General features: G+C 43.8%; 1 protein-coding gene across 1 annotated transcript in view; it reads right to left on the reverse strand.

The window, feature by feature from the left end:
- Nucleotides 1–17309, reverse strand: part of Thbs4 (thrombospondin 4) — a 43471-nt gene that overhangs the window by 19457 nt on the left and 6705 nt on the right. The window contains exons 3-8 of the mRNA XM_021180088.1: nt 6271–6518; nt 5497–5605; nt 4880–4962; nt 4514–4565; nt 4078–4280; nt 2553–2690 (exon numbers count right to left, since the gene is read on the reverse strand). Coding sequence (XP_021035747.1) covers nt 2553–2690; nt 4078–4280; nt 4514–4565; nt 4880–4962; nt 5497–5605; nt 6271–6518 — 833 coding nt within the window. The remainder of the gene's footprint in view (nt 1–2552; nt 2691–4077; nt 4281–4513; nt 4566–4879; nt 4963–5496; nt 5606–6270; nt 6519–17309) is intronic.

Below are 17309 nucleotides of genomic sequence, written 5' to 3' on the forward strand. Positions count from 1 at the left end.
CTCCCTCATCTCTGAGGATTCCCCCCTCACCTCTGAGGATTCTTCCCTCACCTCTGAGGATTCCTCCCTCACCTCTGAGGATTCCTCCCTCACCTTTGAGGATTCCTATCTTTTTTTTAGTTCTAGAAAATTCTAGAACTAAATTTCATTATTTCTAGTCCTTCTTTGGATCCACCATCAGATAAATCATGAATATTCTCACAATAGTTTCTTTCAGTCCCTCCCCTCCATCTTATTTGTGTATCTTTGCTAAATTCCAGGAGGTGGTCTCCAAATCCTTTCTCAGCTGATGAATCTCCAGCTAGCTGTGTCTAATCTGTTTCACCAATTGACTGTGTTTTTATAAACATTTTTTATTATCATATATTAATTACACATAATGGTGTGATCCATTGCAACATTCTCATACTGAGTTATTAAATTCAGTTCTTGTACTTTTAATTGATCATAGCCTGTTTCCTTTCTTTAAAAGAAGGATTTTTATTGAGCTTTTGGTTTGTTTTTTAAATGTTTTTAATTTAAATAGAATTACATCACTTCTCCCCCTTCAGTCCCTCTAAAGCATACTCCTTGAGCCCTTTCCATGCTCCACTGTGCTCAAGCTAATAGCCTCTTTTTTGATGATATTTGTTACATGCACATATATGTATGCATGTGCACAAATACACACAAATGACTCCTGCATATGTGGCTCAGAGAATGTTTGTTTGAGAGGAGGGGATGGAAATCTTCCAAGAGCCAGGGTGCTAGGAAGTCTTCTGTGGAAACAGTCTCTCCTAAAATGGCTGCATAAATAAGACCAGAACACCAGCAGAATCGATGGATATATTAACCTGGTAGGGAAAAATTTCCATGGCATCCCACCCCTAGACAAGGCGCCAGGAGGAGGGACTTAGCTCCTCCCAGGTAGGAGCCTAGTGTTGGTTGTGCAAAGTGGTCAGCCTTGAAACCATACACACGCACCAATCCTAGTTTTATTTAGATATTTTTCATACTTGTCTATTTTTCCTAACTGTACCCCTTACTTTAACCACAGCACTGACCCTTTTATAGGCAGTTGATGTTTATCAAGTTTCCTTATTACAGTTTCTTCACAGTAGCCCTGATTTTGCCTGTGCACATTGAGGGGCCTGGTTGTGGGTATCTTCTGCACACAGCGGTATATCTGATTGGCTATGGCTCTGCAATGTAACTCTTTCTGAAAGGTTTTATGCAAATAGGTACGTTTTACTGATAACACAGAGTTGGAATTTATAACTAAATGGTGTGAACTTGGCTCTGTGCTGAGTGGTAGACAAGCCAAAGTCAAACAGACTCTTTTGCTCCTTTGAGCTACTGACTTTTCCCATCTCTGTGTTGTGGGAAGGGAAGCTCGCTGAGGATCCTCGCTTTACGTAAGATACATACACACATACTAGATCTCCTAGCTCTCATGTCCACTGCCTTCATGTACACATTGAAAGCCCTTGCTCCTGAAATCCTGTGCTGGCATGGCACTGACATCCCTTATAGCCCTAGAATAATACTTTCTTTGACTTCTACTGAACTTGGCAATTCATTTAAATGTATTATAAAGTTTTAGTGAAGTGACTCATTCATACACACATATATAACACACAATTAGGGTTTGGAATTCATATATATATATATAACATATATGGATTTGTATCCAATAGGAAGTATCCCTTAGTAGCTTATGTCAAGCATTTTATATGGCATTTTGCTATCTTCCTTGGTTTAGTCTGAGAGATTTTGGCCTTATGAGAGAAGAAAAACTTAGCTCATTATCCTAGTAGGTCCTTGTCAATCCTGCGTCCAGTTTGCTTTCTTTTTCTAGCCTGAAAAAAAATGATGCCCTCCAGAATCCTTTGATAAGCAGCAAGGAAATAATGACCCCTTGCCCTTCTTCAGAGCCAATCATTTCCCTGAGGTAGTAAAATATATTTATAGACCAACCATTTTTAAGGGCTGAAAACATCAAAAAGCATTTCACAGTCAGTCAGTTAAATAATGACCAGATATTGTCGAGCATTTGGAGATAAATGGAGATCGCCATGCTGTACTGAGATGCTTTCTGGCAATTTATAGCTTATGTAAGAGGATGGGTAGGCTTCCTCGGGGGATAATCTCACCCCTTTAAACCCTCTCTTCTTAAAGCGGCTTCTGATTGGCCACAACGGCTCTATAAAGTGATCTAATTTCCCCAAGCTTTTATTTGCCTCTCAGATTCTCAATTTATTCTGCAGGACAAGATGTCCAAAGGCTATCAACCAAGCAGGTCCAAAATCATTCTGTGCATCCTCTATTCTACATTTACTGCTTTCCCAGAGATACCCCATTACCCAAACGTTAACAACTTCTTCTTTCTAGACTTTATGGGCATATGCCCTCAGAAAGGAGCCAAAAAACAAAACAACCCTTCCCTGTTGGCTCACCATACACCACAATATTCCACAAGGCACCGGCTGCTCACGGTGGTGCAGGTTATGCTGAGAAGCTGGGGGATTGTCTGATAATGAGAAATGAATTAAAAAATGACCATTTTTGCTCACCTGCTTGTTTGTTTTAGCAAAGTTGATCCCGACACCCTGCACCATGGGCCCTGTGAAACCTACTGGACAGGCGTCACATCTGAAACCCGGAGCCAAATTCACACAGCGCACACCTGGATAGCAGGGATGGTATTTGCACTGGGGAGAGAAAGTGATCAGTCTTTAGCTCTTTTGGGGAAATAACTTGGAACGTTCCATAGTCTATCTGCACACACTTACTTGCTTTTTTATATTCTGTGGGTAAAACTGACAAAAGGAAAGTAAAATGTCCGATTTCATAGTTACCTGTTGAGTCTCTGATTCACCCAGTTTGGGTTGCCCGGGAGTTGTTTACTATGTTACAGGCGAGGCTGTATCAACATTAAATTGATCTTTAACATAAGCCAGTCTCCATCCAGGTATGGCAAGCTCCCCAGCATGTTGAAATTCCCCGGAAAGGCCTGTGTCACTGCCCTAATCATCAGAGGGCATTTAGATGACACCCTGAGCCTCTGTGAGCTTGCATGGAAACTGAGGCAGGGCAGGAGTTTCTACTGTTAGACAGGGTCCTTCAGGGAGAGCCTGCTTCTCAGCCCTGCCCAGGTCGTGCCTATTCCAAAGCCACCTAAAAAGAGCCTACAATCTGGTTCCGTTATTTATTAAAAAAAAAAAAAAAAAACTTTAACTAATGTTAAAAACATGAGCATTTATTGCCCTCTCAAAAAGGAGGAAAATTCCAGCTCACAGATAAAAACCAGATACAGTTCTGTGGAACGTGTGCAGGACCTATTCTTCAGCTGAAAATTTCCTAGAGACCAGCCTAACTTCACATTAGCAAGAGCTGGGGGATGCAGGGGTTGAGGGGTCAGCTGAGCAGCCATTAGCCTTCAGGGCCCTGTGAGAGACATCGTCTCTCCTCTTCTCCTTTCAGCTGCCTTCTTGTTGGTACAGGGAAGGCGCATTTGGGGGGCAGCTTTGCTACCGGCTATGAGCAATGTTGCGTGACCAGACTAGGAACAGATGACGGTCCTGCCGGTTTCCGTCTGAAGCTCTGCCTGCTGGCTGTTCAGCGGGCATGCTCTCACGGGCTCCATCCTTGGGTGCTTGGCTACTCTCAGGCCTCCCTAACAGACTCGCTTGGCGTGAGAGTCCCTCTGCTCCTTTGTTTTATGAAGCCCAAAGAAAGCTACCACAACTTCTGGAACAAAGACCCTAACCCTTACGTTCCATATGTGCAGGTTTCTAGTATCTGTTGCTTCAGAGAAATAATCAACAAAGATATTGGAGTGGAAAGTGGACAGTACAGCAACGCAGTGATCTAGTCAAGTAAAAGAGCTGGGAAGACAGAAAAGTGGCAGTCATGGCTGCAGCTGTGCGTTAAGGCTTCCTGCTGCTGCTCAGTGTGTCCCAGGGACATCATTAAGGACGCAGTTCTATGGAGCCTGGAGGACAACTCAGGGGGTCCTAACACACAGTAGGGCTTCTTGGTCCACAGTGGCAAGGAAGAGACCCAGAGGGCCCCTGACTCTGTCCATCTGAGCATTACCTCATCCACGTCAGAGCAGGTGATCCCGTTTCCTGTGTAACCATCTGGGCAGGGTCCACACTGGAAGCCATCCCTGGTGTCCATACATCGGACACCTCGGAAACAAGGGCTGGAGTCACAGTGGCGTGTTGGGCGAGTTGGGGGTGCTGGAGGAGCTATGGGCACCAGTGTGTTTGGAGTTGGGGACTGAAAACTGAGAGGACCTAGAAAACAAGACCAGTAAAAATCCATAGGTTTATAACGCGTGTGGAATATGTAGGCTACAAAATGAAATGTGGCTTCCCAATGAATTTGTCCCTTCCCATCAACTCTTGTGCAGAACTACCAGAGGCTGCGGTCACATGACCGCACCTCAGATCACGTGGCCTCACCTCAGCTCTTGCGTTAGCCTGCATTGCCTCACTCAGGATGAGCCGGTCACCACAGAAGCACTTACCACAAGCCTGGCATTCAGCAATGGTGTTTCGCAAAAACGATGTTTCCTTGACCTGAGAAATAGAAAGAAGACATTGCAAAGGAATACTTGTTACAACCCAGAAGGAAAGTATCCCTGGAAGGCTGCCCAAGAAAGGTTTCAACAGTCTGCCCGGAGCCTATGATGGCTCTCCCACTATCTTGGCTGTGGAGGCTCACTACAAGCATGATCCCCTTTTCTTTGGATGGAGCCCTGGGGCAGGTGGGCTGTGTGGAACACTGTGGGGTGTGGCTCAGGGCTAGGTCCTTCCCTGCCTGTGTGAGCTGGCCACTCCACCCACCAGCACAGGAAGCTGGTATGACGGTGCTCTCAGGCTTTGATCCTCACCTGCTGTCTCAGAAGATCTTTCACCTCTCCAAGGAGCTGGTTCAGTTGTGTCATTTGACCCAAGAACTGTCGATTAAAGTCTCCTGTAGGAACAGACAAAGGGAAGGAATGTTCAGCCAGTGTCACTTGGCAGGCCTAGAGATCAAGGGCCTTGTGCATGCTCTGCAAAGTACTCTATCATTAAGTTACACCCCTGCCTATCAAACTGGCAATCCTCCTGCCTCGGCCTCATGAGTCCTAGGAATAGAGGCATGCACCTCTGTGTCTGATTGATGACAGTCATTTCTAAGTGATTTAAAAATCAACTGACTCCTCAAATAATTGCTATGACAAGATTATTTGAAATCTAGGGTTTCTGAATTCAATTTAGGTAATTTATTTAATTCCTCTAACAAAATAATGCTACTGATGCTGTTGTTTAATTGGTCCATATTTGTGAGTTATAAAAATAAAAGGGCAGTGAAAAGATTACTTGGCTTGGACTTTGTCCAAGAGCCTGATTTGTACAGACATTTGCAGGGGCTGCTGTGCTCCCAAGGACATATCTGGGCTAGGGGACCAGTCTTTGGACAAGTGTCCATGTTGACGTGAGTGGACCACTGCCCAGGGGCTCCCACCTGTGTTTGTGGCAGCCAGAGGCTCACTCTGCTGCAGGAAGCAGTCTTGGAGGCTGGCCACCTGGAACAGCGAGCCCCGCACCACCAGCTTCAGCTCTTCCAAGAAGTCCTAGGAGGAAAGAAAATTGCTTGCGTAAGTTTGCTGATAGGACAATTACAAATCTCACCAACATGGCATGAAACAGAAGACAATGGGATTTTTGATGGGATTCCCCCCCCCTTTTTTTGAGGCTGCATTGAACAAAGCTATTATTAAGCTCATCTTTGTTAGTGAATGCTTTGCCAATATCTGTGAAGAAAGATATTGTTTCTTACGCTTCTCACCCAATGGCAGTTCTATGTTCTGTGACATTCTTTGTAATCTGCATGAAAATAATAACTAATAACATAATAAGAGGAGAGAATGTACAGGGTCCTGTCAGACAAAGATAATTTGCTTAATTTTAGCTACTCCTTTTAAACTGAACAACTGTTTGAAAGGTCACCTCCAAGGAGTTTACCTATTTCACCTGAAACAGAAGTCCTCAATTTTTGACTTCATATTAAATGTGAATTAAAAGAAAATTGCTGCCTAGGCACCAGATCCTGAGATTCCAATTTAACTTGTCTTGAGGAGAGCTAGCTAACACACATTTTGCAGTTCTCCAGGTGACTCTAATACATAGCACGGGCCCAACAGGAATGAGCTGACACACTTTCCTCAGCACAGACCTGGAACTTTTGGGCCACAGAAACCCATTTTTCCTCCTTGCAGAATTGTTCACGGGTTCCTACCTGGGGCTTCCTCTGGAATGTCCTCAATTCAATGGACTCTGGGTTCTGGGTGAGGCCAGAAAAGGCTCTGGGGAGGTTGTGCACCGAGTCCACCTGAGCACAGTCCAGGTAGAGTTCTACAGAGCCATCTCCTCTCTGCAAATTGCTCAGTCTCAGGAGAACCCTGTGGCGCCTCCCATCAGCCAGCTGCAAGTTGTTGAACACCACCAGATGGATCTTCCCGTCATTCTTCAGGTAGCGGAGGATGGCTGCAGCCAAATGCAAAGCAAAGACACAGTGAGAGCAAAAGGGACATGGTCCTGGGCGGAGTGGCCTTCAACTCACTGGGGAGAATGTAGGTTGTGACCACAAATACTGATTTACCAATTTTTGTGTGCAAGGTCCTTGGCATGGTGCGGCACTATCAGTGACCTACCTTTCTCCTGAGGACATTTTGTGAGAATGGAAAAATACAGAAAATTAAAAAAATAGCAAATCCAAAGATAAACAGTGAACTTTAATGAATAAAGAGAGTCTTTCCCCATCAGAAAGTCAGACAAAGTTCATGCACATTGCTAAAGGCATGGATTCACTAACTCACCAAGCACAAGTACCTCTGAGGACTTCAGGACAGTAAGTACTGTTCTCAGTTGCTTTCATTTTATAGGCCAACCTTATGAAACTAGAATAAGCATTGGAGCAACAAGTGAAGCTTAGGCAAGGAGCCTGCTCAGGTCATTGTGAGGGCAGGACTGAAATCGCAGCCTCAGTGTGCTGTGTTCCAGAGCACAGCTAGATCTTTGTATGCATATTTTACATCATGTTTTAGATATAGCGCTGTCCTTCAGCAACCCATCCCCAACAGTCTAGCAAACAGATTATGAACAGGACTTTATTGCCTGTTCCCACATGCAAAGCCCTCTTTCTTATTCTATGCACCAACTAAAGACTCATGGGAATCAGCCTTGCTTTTTATACTCCATCGCTGTCCTAAGTATAACAGGACCTGGTCCCGAAAGATGACCATTTGTGGGTGGAACCCTATGGCTGAGTTTTGCTAGAAAGACTAAAATGATTTGTTTCCAAGGTTTTGATGAACCTGCTAAGACACTTTCAGACATACACACACACACACACACACACACACACACACACATACACACACACACACACACACACACACAGAGGGGGAAAGGGGAGGGGAAAGGGAGAGGAAGAGGGAAAGGGAGATGGAGACAGAGACAGACAGAGAAAGAGAGACAGAGAGTGTGATGGTTTATATATGCTTGGCCTGAGGAGTGGCACTATTTGTAGGTGTAGCCCTGTTGGTATAGGTGTGTCACTGTGGGCATGGGCTTTAAGACCCTCATCCTAGCTCCCTGGAGGCCAGTCTTCTCCCAGCTGCCTGCAGCACAAGAGGTGTAACTCTCAGCTCCTCCTGTCCCATATCTGCCTGGATATTGTCACATTCCCACCTTGATGATAATGGAGGAAGCTCTGAACCTGTAAGCCAGCCCCGATTTAATGTTATCCTTTATAAGACTTGTCTTGGTTGTGGTGTCTGTTCACAGCAGTAAAACCCTACCTAAGACAGACAGACAGACAGACACACACACACACACACACACAGCTAAAATTAAAGTAAAACTCTTTTAAAAGAAAAGAATGTTCATTTCAGGGCCCTAGAGTGGCTCAGTGGATATACATTCCTTTTTATTATTAATTTATTCTCTCATATATTACATTCCTCCCAGGCCTTCCTCCATAACCTCCCAACCCCCATCCACTCCTCATCCATTTCCCTTCAGAAAAGGGCAGGCCTCCCATGGATATCAACCAAGCACGACATATCAAGTTTGTAACAAGACTGGACACATCCTTTCACACTAAGGCTGGATGAGACAACCCAGTAGGAGAAAGGGGATCTCCATCGCAGACAAGATTATCAGAAACAGGTCCTGCTCCCATCGTTAGGACTCCCACAAAACCACAAAGCTACACAGCCACAAAATAGGATATACACTCTCGTTGCCAAGACCAATGACCCCCGTGGTCAAAGACAAGACTCAGCTGTTGAAATTCTTCTCCACTTTTGATAAGCACAGCTGATCTGCATGTATGAGCACACATGACAAATGATGAAGTGTAGTAAAAATGTTTAAAAGTGTTCATTTAAAGATGCTTTTGTTAGTAAAGACTCTATACAGCAGGTGTGCTTGAAAAAGCTGGGCTACTTAAATAAAAGTACAGTCGTGAGACAAGTCCTTGTGAAATAGATCCAGGGACACACAGATGGCCCAGCAGTTAGGAACATCCAGGTTTTGTTCCCAGTACCTACATGACAATTCACAACTCTCTGTACCTCAAGTTCAGGGATTCAATGCTGTTTTCTTGACTTTGTGGTCACCCAGGCATGCATATAGTATACACATACATGCAGATCCTCACCCACACAAAATAAAAATAAATCTTTTTAAAAATCAAAATAGTTTCATATAAAAAGAGTAGAAAAAAATTTTGGTATTCTATTCAACGAAAACCAAAAGGAAGTTGTAAGAATATCTTCATTCAGAAAATTTGTATATATGTGCATGCATATATGCAAGTGTGAGTGTGTGTATACACACACACATATACACACACACATATATACACAAACATGCATATGCATTGTAGAAAAAATTGTCAAGCCTAGTTGAATAATTTCTGAGTCTTTCATGAGTATTTTTTTCCTTTTTGCTCATCTTTAGTGCCTAGACTTTCTCCATGAAATGTCCACTATGTATATATAAAAAATAAAATGGAGCCAGCAGGATGGGGAAGGCACATGCTCTCAAGCCTGAAAACCTGAGTTCAATCCTCAGGACCCATGCTGTGGTGTGTGCACGTGTACACAGGCACACGCGCGCACACACACACACACACACATACCCCTAACACATTTATATTAAAAACCAGAAAGTGGAAACTAATATACACACTTAAGTCTCTGGCGCTGTCGATCTGTGTGACTTGTGGCAAGTATCTTGAAGTGTCTTTCCTTAGGTGCCTCTTCAACCAGCTGGAAGTGCCAAGCCAGAGCTGCCACAGAGGCCAGCGAGCCAACAAACTCGTATGTTGCAGTGTGGCCAAAGAAAATGATATATTTTAAGGCTTTGCCCAAATTACACTTTCTAGGTTTGTTTCCCCACCTTCTCTCAGGTCCTCTGGCTTTGCTTTTCCATTTGGCCACCGTGTGAGGACAGGGACAGAACTGGCATCGTGTTCTGTGACGTACATATACCAGGAGGGAGTCTGACAGAACTTTTCTTATGTCTGGGTTGCCACCACTATGTGCTTCCTGCCAGAAGAGAACTTGTTAGATGGGAACCTTCTATAGCAGCTCAGTGCTAAGTTTCCTGAAGCACTGGTCAGTCTTAGTACAAATGATTTAAACACGGCAGGAAAAGACAGATAATAGCTGCAGAAGCACTCGAGGAGAGGCTCCCCCTCTGTTCTCTCTGCCTTCTCTCTTTCCTCCTGAGTTTGGGGGATTATAGATGTTGAGTCACTTCCTCTGAGAAGAAAATTAAGATTTATTTCTCATCTCAGATGAAATAGGATCTTTGCCCTTTTATTTACTACTAACTGAGTCTAGAATTAATTTAAAATAATGGCTGCGGGGCCTGGAAGCAGAGACATACAGTAATTAATAGAAGGAGAAACTAAAAGCAAACCTAAGCAGCCCTTCACTGTTGGAAACGTCAATGACTTCACGGCTCAGAACAGTTTGCAAATACCTGGCATTTTACGAGCCAATAAAAATACCACTTGTCTATTAAACTTGAATTAGGTCATGTACACTTTTAGCCAATATGCCATCATTCTAGTGAGAGCCACAGTTTCCCCTTCCGGGATTAACACATTAAGAAGACAGACACGCACCGAAAGACACGTAGCTAAAACAAATACTCTAGATTTTCTTCTCCCAAACTAAGTTTTCTGTGGATTTCAAAGGAAGCATCTTTTAGGCACACAGCCACTTTTAACAGATCTTTGCAGAGCACGTGGGTCATAGTTTATTTTCATAAGTGGAGAGCTGAGATGAGTTTTATAAACAGTACCCAGTGAAGTAGATGCTGTGAATATGAACTTTCAAAGAACAACTAAATGGCTGCACTGAAAACTTTCCACGTGAATAAGAGCCGACAGAGTGACATGTCTCTGTCCTCAGCCATGAAACAAACCCTGCCCGTGTGCCTAGACTCTCCTGAAGGAGAGCTGTAATTCTGCCTTGTGTTTTTGGTGCACTCGCAGAAAAGTCTCCCAGAGGACACATTCCCTCAAGCGCCTAGGATTTTAACAAGGAGGGAGCAGGGAGGATCATGGAAACTTACACGGTGTCTGTTAGAAAAATTATCAAGTGCTCTGACATTTACGGTTCTTCATTCTTGATCCAATGATTTTTGTTTCTCTTATGGCTTTCATTTTTTCATTTTTGCTCTTTTACGGCAAATTCCGTACTTGACTGCCTCCATATTTCTATATTATATCCTCCGAGTCCTTAGCCCATCCCAGAAGGAAGCCTCGGACGCTACAGTCCTCATCAGCGTCAGAGACCCTCAAGCATCGTGAGTTCTGTCCCGGGAGACCCTGTAACCTGCTGGTTGGGTGTCTCCTGAGCTCGCTCCCCTGAAGCAGAGAACACACGTGCTCTCTCTTCTCAGAGCTCCCGGGATCCGGAAGCCAGGCCCTGATCCTGGAACACCACACCTCTGCCAGGTCAGCACTCTGGGGAATATTCCCTGGGTACAGCTCTGTTTCTCCAGCTGCAGCATAGTTAATTCCCAAGTCAGCTTGGTGGTCCACTAATCCTGCCGGCTTATGCCTACAGACAGACGCCTTTGTGGCAATTGCCCTGCCTCTATCTGCTGCACCTCTGAGTTCCTCTGCCTGACCCTAGGCTCACCCTCCCATCGCAGTACTTTTTGTACAGTTTTGAGACTGGAGGACTGAGTGTCCTATAGGATTGTTCTGATTCAATTCCCGCCTGTTTGTTTAACTACCTTCTGTTTACTTATAGTTGCATAAATGTTTTGCACGGATGTATGCTATGTGCGATACCTTTGCACTTGGTGTAGGCAGAGGTCTGAAGAGGGCATCCTCCAACTTAAGCTATAGACAGTTGGGAGCTGCCAGTTGGGAAATGGATCCAGGACCTCTCTGCAAAACCAAGTGTGCTTAACCTCTCAGCCATCTCTCCAGTCCAGGTCTTGCCTTTTTTAAAGCGAGCACACTAATAAGCAGATGAATTCGTCCAATAGATCCCTAGTGGCTTCTGATTGATTCTAAACTCCCTATCCCAGGACAGGCCCCAACCTGATCATCACCTCAGTTTCTTTCCACTCTGCCAGGGCTATTTCCTCTGCATCCCTTGGTATCTGGCGAGAACTGTACAGCTATTTGACATTGTCACCCACAATCATTCCGTTTTTTTAAAATTGTGGAGGATTTTTCTCTCTAAGCTTAGCCTGTTTGTTCCCTTGACAGTCTGGGGCCTGATCTGATGGCCCAGAGCTAGTTTCGCTCACCTGTGTACCAGGTGACACAGGACCCAAACTGCTTAACCCAATTTGGATGGCAGTCTTCGTGGTTGATAGGAAAACAAAACCACCGAATCAAACCCTAGTGAGGAGGATTTAAAGTTCTGCTAAACTGGGAAGGAATTTTCAAAAAAAGGGCTTTTGAAGAAATGGACCTTGGAGTAAGAATGTTATAGCATGCTGACTTTTAAAGTAATGAGGCAGGGTGCCAGCTTTAAAAACCTAGAAATGATAGTATTTTGTCCGCTCGGGAAGCAGAGTTGAGAGTGACTGGCCTGCAGGCGCTCAGGGAGGAGGCATAACGGCAAGCGACTTTACTTTCAGTACTTCAAAGTCTCAGATGAAAGCCATCACTGTAAACTTGGGTCATCTTTTTAAGGTCATTATACATTTTTAAAATGCCTTCTTGCTATCAATGTCCTCTGTGGCGGAACTCTGTTTTGTCTTCGCTGATTCATTTTTATGGGCTATGGACTGGGTCATGGTAACGTCTATGCTTTGGAGCTCTGTACAAAAGTAAATCACAAAACAGCTTTCACTCTCTACTAACTCTAATAACCGATAACTCTCTGGGTGGCTGTGGTAAACGTAGCCTGTTTCAAAATGTCCCTCTCACAGTTTTCACATAGCAATGTTTTCAGAGGCCGAATGGGGGGAGAAGACAGAGGAACCGTTAGTGAATGGGAGGCTTGCCGATTATGCACAGCATCTGAGGAGGGAGTTACTTTAAATAGTTATGAGAGTCATATAGTACACAACATGTTTTCAGTGATGAAGCTGTGAGGGGCACAAAATGCAAAGGTCGTGTTATAAGGACAGTCACAAAGCCATTTCTTTGGCACCCCGGGGACTTTCCTAGCTTTTACACAATCTCAGAATATCAGCAGGACAAGTTATCAGCTTAATAGCGCTCTTCACAAATCCCTTCGATAAAAGTGCAGCTGCCACCAGCATGGTCTGGCCACAGGGAGCTCATTAACTCTCAGAAAAATGTTTGTAGCTTTGGGATGTCTCGCCACGTTTTTCCTAGTACAGGGCAAGTATCTGTCTCCTTCTCTGAGTCCCACCGATGGGGTTCAAATCCTGCTTTTCAGAGCTGGAACAGGCCTTGCCCGATCCCCATGTCAAGCAATTTCCTTCAAATGCTTTCACATCTCTCCTATTTTTTTGCCTGGCTCCTTTATTTTTCTATTTCCTTTAACTTTTCAACTTGGATGTGACTTAATAAAAAGTGTGTGTGTGTGTACATGTGTGTGCGCGTGTGTTCCAAACAGATGCTTCTCTTCTTGAGGTAGGCTCTGGTTTCACAGCGTCCAAGATGAAAAGCAGTTGTGTGTATGTGGCTTGGACAGTGAAGGCTACAGTGGGACTATGAATTTAAGAAGCCCTACCCCAAATGCTCATTCATGGTACTACAGACTTAAAGACCTTTTGAAAATAGAGGACTAGATGACTCAGAGCCCTGACTACTCTTCTAGAGACCTGGTTCGATTCCCAGCACCCACGTGGCAGGTCACAAACATCTGTAACTCTAGTTCCAGAGAATACATCTCTTTCTTCTGGCCTCCATGGGTACCAGACACACATGTTGTGCACAGACACAGCGCATAGACATGCATGCAAGCAAAATGCCCATATGCATAAAATAAGAAAGAAAGAAAATTTAAAAGCAGATCTAATCCTAGTTGTCTTCTGCCATATTCATTTTTATATCATTTGGAAAGGCAAATGAGATACTTCATGAAATTCCCCTGAAGTCAAGATATGTTATTCTCACAGCACCTACTTGAGCTTTCACCTTGGAAATTGTTGTACATAGAGAAACCTTGCTGTGTCTTATTCTTATTAGCCCTGTTTTGTGTTTAGGAATCCCAGATTTATTTTCCAGGCGATCCTAAAATACACGAATGAATGAATGATGATGATAGTAATGATAATGATAATAATATAAAGTAATGATAATGATAATAATATAAACTTTGTGGGTTTGATCTAAAGTTCTGCATTCTGAGGCTTTCAGAATCTATTTTTCTTGTCTACAGAAAGAAGACCATGTGCCAGTCTGTTTCCTGTGACTTCCAAATGTTGCCAACAGTGGCTGTGTTATCACTTTCTTTACTGAATTCCCCCCCCCCCTGTCTACAATCCACTTGGGCATGGACAGCTAAGTCCATTCATGGAAGCGTTACTCTGGTTTTGGACTAAGCGCACACACATACCCTGACCCCCTACCCTCTTCTCATCTCTATCAGCACCTCATACTTCCAGTCTCTTCCAGATTCATGAATTTTAGTTCTGTTTTTTGACTGATTTAGTTTAAACAGGGCTAATCTGTGTGACCATCAGATTAGAACTATGTATTAGATATGCTTGGTGGGGCCATCAGTGGTACACAACTAAGGCAGTGGTCCTTCATTTCCTTGATCCTTTGTTTGTTGGTTCGTGGGTGGTGCTGGGGACTGAGCCCAGGCTGTTGAACAGGCTAGGAAAGCATCCACCACTGAACCGCATCTCCAGCCCTCTTTTTCACTTTTGATTTTGAGACCTGAGTTTCACTAAATTGCCCAGGCTAGCCTTGGGCTCATTCTATAGCCACAATGTCTTTGAACATTTGATCCTCTTGTCTCAACTTACAGAATAGCTAGTACTGCTGGTATGCACCAGCAGGTTCAGTTTGATGTTTTTGTTGTGTATTATTTGTTTGCCTTTAACCCTTCTTGACCATTTGAAGAACATTTCTTTTGCTGGGTAAGACAGAAGCAAAAGAGTCAACTTCAGATAACCTCAGGCATTTGCTAGTATTGCATCATCACGCGTTCCTGACAGTGGGCTTATTTAGTCCTTCTCGTTCTTTCTTCAAACACAGCACAAATATCCCCTTTATTATCTAGCATGCAAATCAGGAACATCAACTCAATTCAATTTTAGCCTTTTTAAACTCTGATTTTTATAGTCTTGGAAAGGTTTTTTTAAATCTTGCACCTTTTTCATGTGACCATGTTAAATTTGAGCTCAGGCATGTTTTGAGGAAAGTGAGTGTTGGGCCTTTTCTACTTAGCGTATCGTGAAGATTGGCGTATTGTGACGAGTCTGAGTTTGAGACCTCCCTCTTCCTCCTACTCATTACTGGGTCTAGAACACTGGTTTCTAAAGCTCCTCTACCTCACCCAACTTACACTGGTCTTTAGCCTGGAGGATTCAGAACTGTTACCCTGAGCCATTGGATACTTCTGACCCTTTGGCTGAAGAGTATGGCTGACTCTAGTCATGGTAGCAACTTCCTGCAGTACCCTTCATTTCAACACCACCAAGTTCGTCTTGGTGACAACCAAATGAAGGCCATGGGAACAATTCTTTCCACAGGCAAAGTTACCAGCAAAAGAGACATGGCTAAATAACAGACATCTGTCCCATTCATACATTGATCTATCCATCCCATTATTCATTCATCTATCCATCCATCTTTCCATCATCCATCCATCCACCCACCTATCCATCCATCTATCCATTCTATACTACTTAGGAACCTGAGGTTTTTGTCTGAACCCCATAGGCTAATAGGGTTCAATATACACTTCCATTATGTGGATCATGCTGAGATGATTATTATCACCCTCACTGTAGAGATGATAACTGTGCTGACAGATTTGCAGATGTACTCATGGTGAGCAGTTGGCAGAATTTTTAACTGGAACTCAAACCTGGGATGTTAACAAAAAAGTTATCTCCATGCCAGATACTAGAATGGCTTCAAACATATCCAACTACATGGTTTCTGCAAAATATTCATTTGTATAAAGATCATACCACCTGTGTTACTAAGAATTTGACAGGTCATTTGTACCAGAAACACTTCTCATATCCTCTTGTTTGCAAAAGTTCCCCAGCATGGATTCATTAAAAAACTCCTTTCAAACAATTTACATGTACCAGACACTATAATTCCATAATTTCCACTAAATGGTATGTCACTGTTTATGATATTCAACTCACACATATGGAATCTGTTTTCTCTGGGGCCCTGCTGTAGTCCCTACATAATGTTGTGGCAGGGTAATGGGTGTCTTGCCTTGGCTGAGAAAGAGCTCATAACCTACTAAAGGGACTTATAAACAATTAAAGTACTAAGCAAAGTACTGGAGGGACTTGTAAGCAATTAAAGTACTAAGCAAAGTACAATTAGTACCGCTCTTGGTTAGAAAGCATAAAGTCGCATAAAGAAAGCAGAGATGGAGATTAGATGGCTCTTCAGGGTGCTGGGTTTTGCTATTTGAAGATGGTGCAGGATGTGTAATGGGGAGAACGGTGGGCGAGTACAAAGGGGCAGAGAAAGAAACACTGCATGACTTTGCCCAGAGAGGACCATTCTTTCTAACCGAAGCGCAGGCTGCAGAGAAGCCCACAATGAGGTATGATTTGGGAATCACAGTTGAGGGTTGTGCTATAGAACCTGGGAAGGTAAGGCACTTGATACATTTTGGAATGGGAGACACTCCAGGTCTCTGGTTGGTGTACCCTGACTGAGACTGTTTAGTGAGCAGTAATGAAATGGCAGTGGGTGGGGTGACTTAGAGATGGGGAGAACCAAAGCAGAGAGCTCACTGGCAGGCTCTTCTGTGGTCATCATGGGTCACACTTGAGTTTATTCCAGGAGTTCCTCTGGGATCAGAGGGCCTGATTCTGTTCTCCAATATCATCTTTACCATTATCTTCCCCATCGAATGCTCGCCCAGGTCTGCTAATGGGAGAGGTGGGCTTTACTTTTTACTCAGGTTCATTTAGTCAATAGAAATGCATTTGGGTTGCTTCTGAGTGAGGTATTTTTTTTTCTGCAAACTAACTAAAGGGAGACCAGCTGAGCCTTGGTTAGTTGAAGGATGCCTGGAAACCACTGTGCAGGGGGACGACTCTCTCATGGCTCTGTAAACTAAGTCAGTAAGACTACCATTAAATGCTTCAACACGAAGTCATAACCACATGCCACCTCTTCTCCTTGGACCCAGAAGCTCGCTGACTCTCCTTCACTGCGCAGTTTATCATGGCTGTCGCTCCTTCCTACAGCTTTGGATTCAGCAGTGATGGCAAGTGTATATACGATCCCTGTTTATCTAAAGACTCAGCATGAATTATTCAACTCTCCAAGTTTTAACAGTCATGTAACTTCTCTTTACTCTCTGAGAACTCTCATTTCTGGAATGTCCCAGAACTCTTTTTGATGCTCATATTTTTCTAAGAATCACATCTTTTCACCACAGGCTGGAGGGTGAGGTGGTATGTTGGTTAGCTCTCCATTGCTACGACAAAATGCCTGGGATCAACAACTTCAAAGAAGGAAGTTTATGTTGGCTCACATCTGCAGAGGTGCATGGGCAGAGCGCCATGATGTGGAATGTGAAGAGGAGTAAAAATTGATGATGTTATGGCAGCTGAGAGAGAGAGAGAGAGAGAGAGAGAGAGAGACAGAGACAGAGACAGAGA

This window comes from Mus caroli, chromosome 13, assembly GCF_900094665.2.
Source record: "Mus caroli chromosome 13, CAROLI_EIJ_v1.1, whole genome shotgun sequence".
Taxonomy (NCBI): Eukaryota; Metazoa; Chordata; class Mammalia; order Rodentia; family Muridae; genus Mus; species Mus caroli.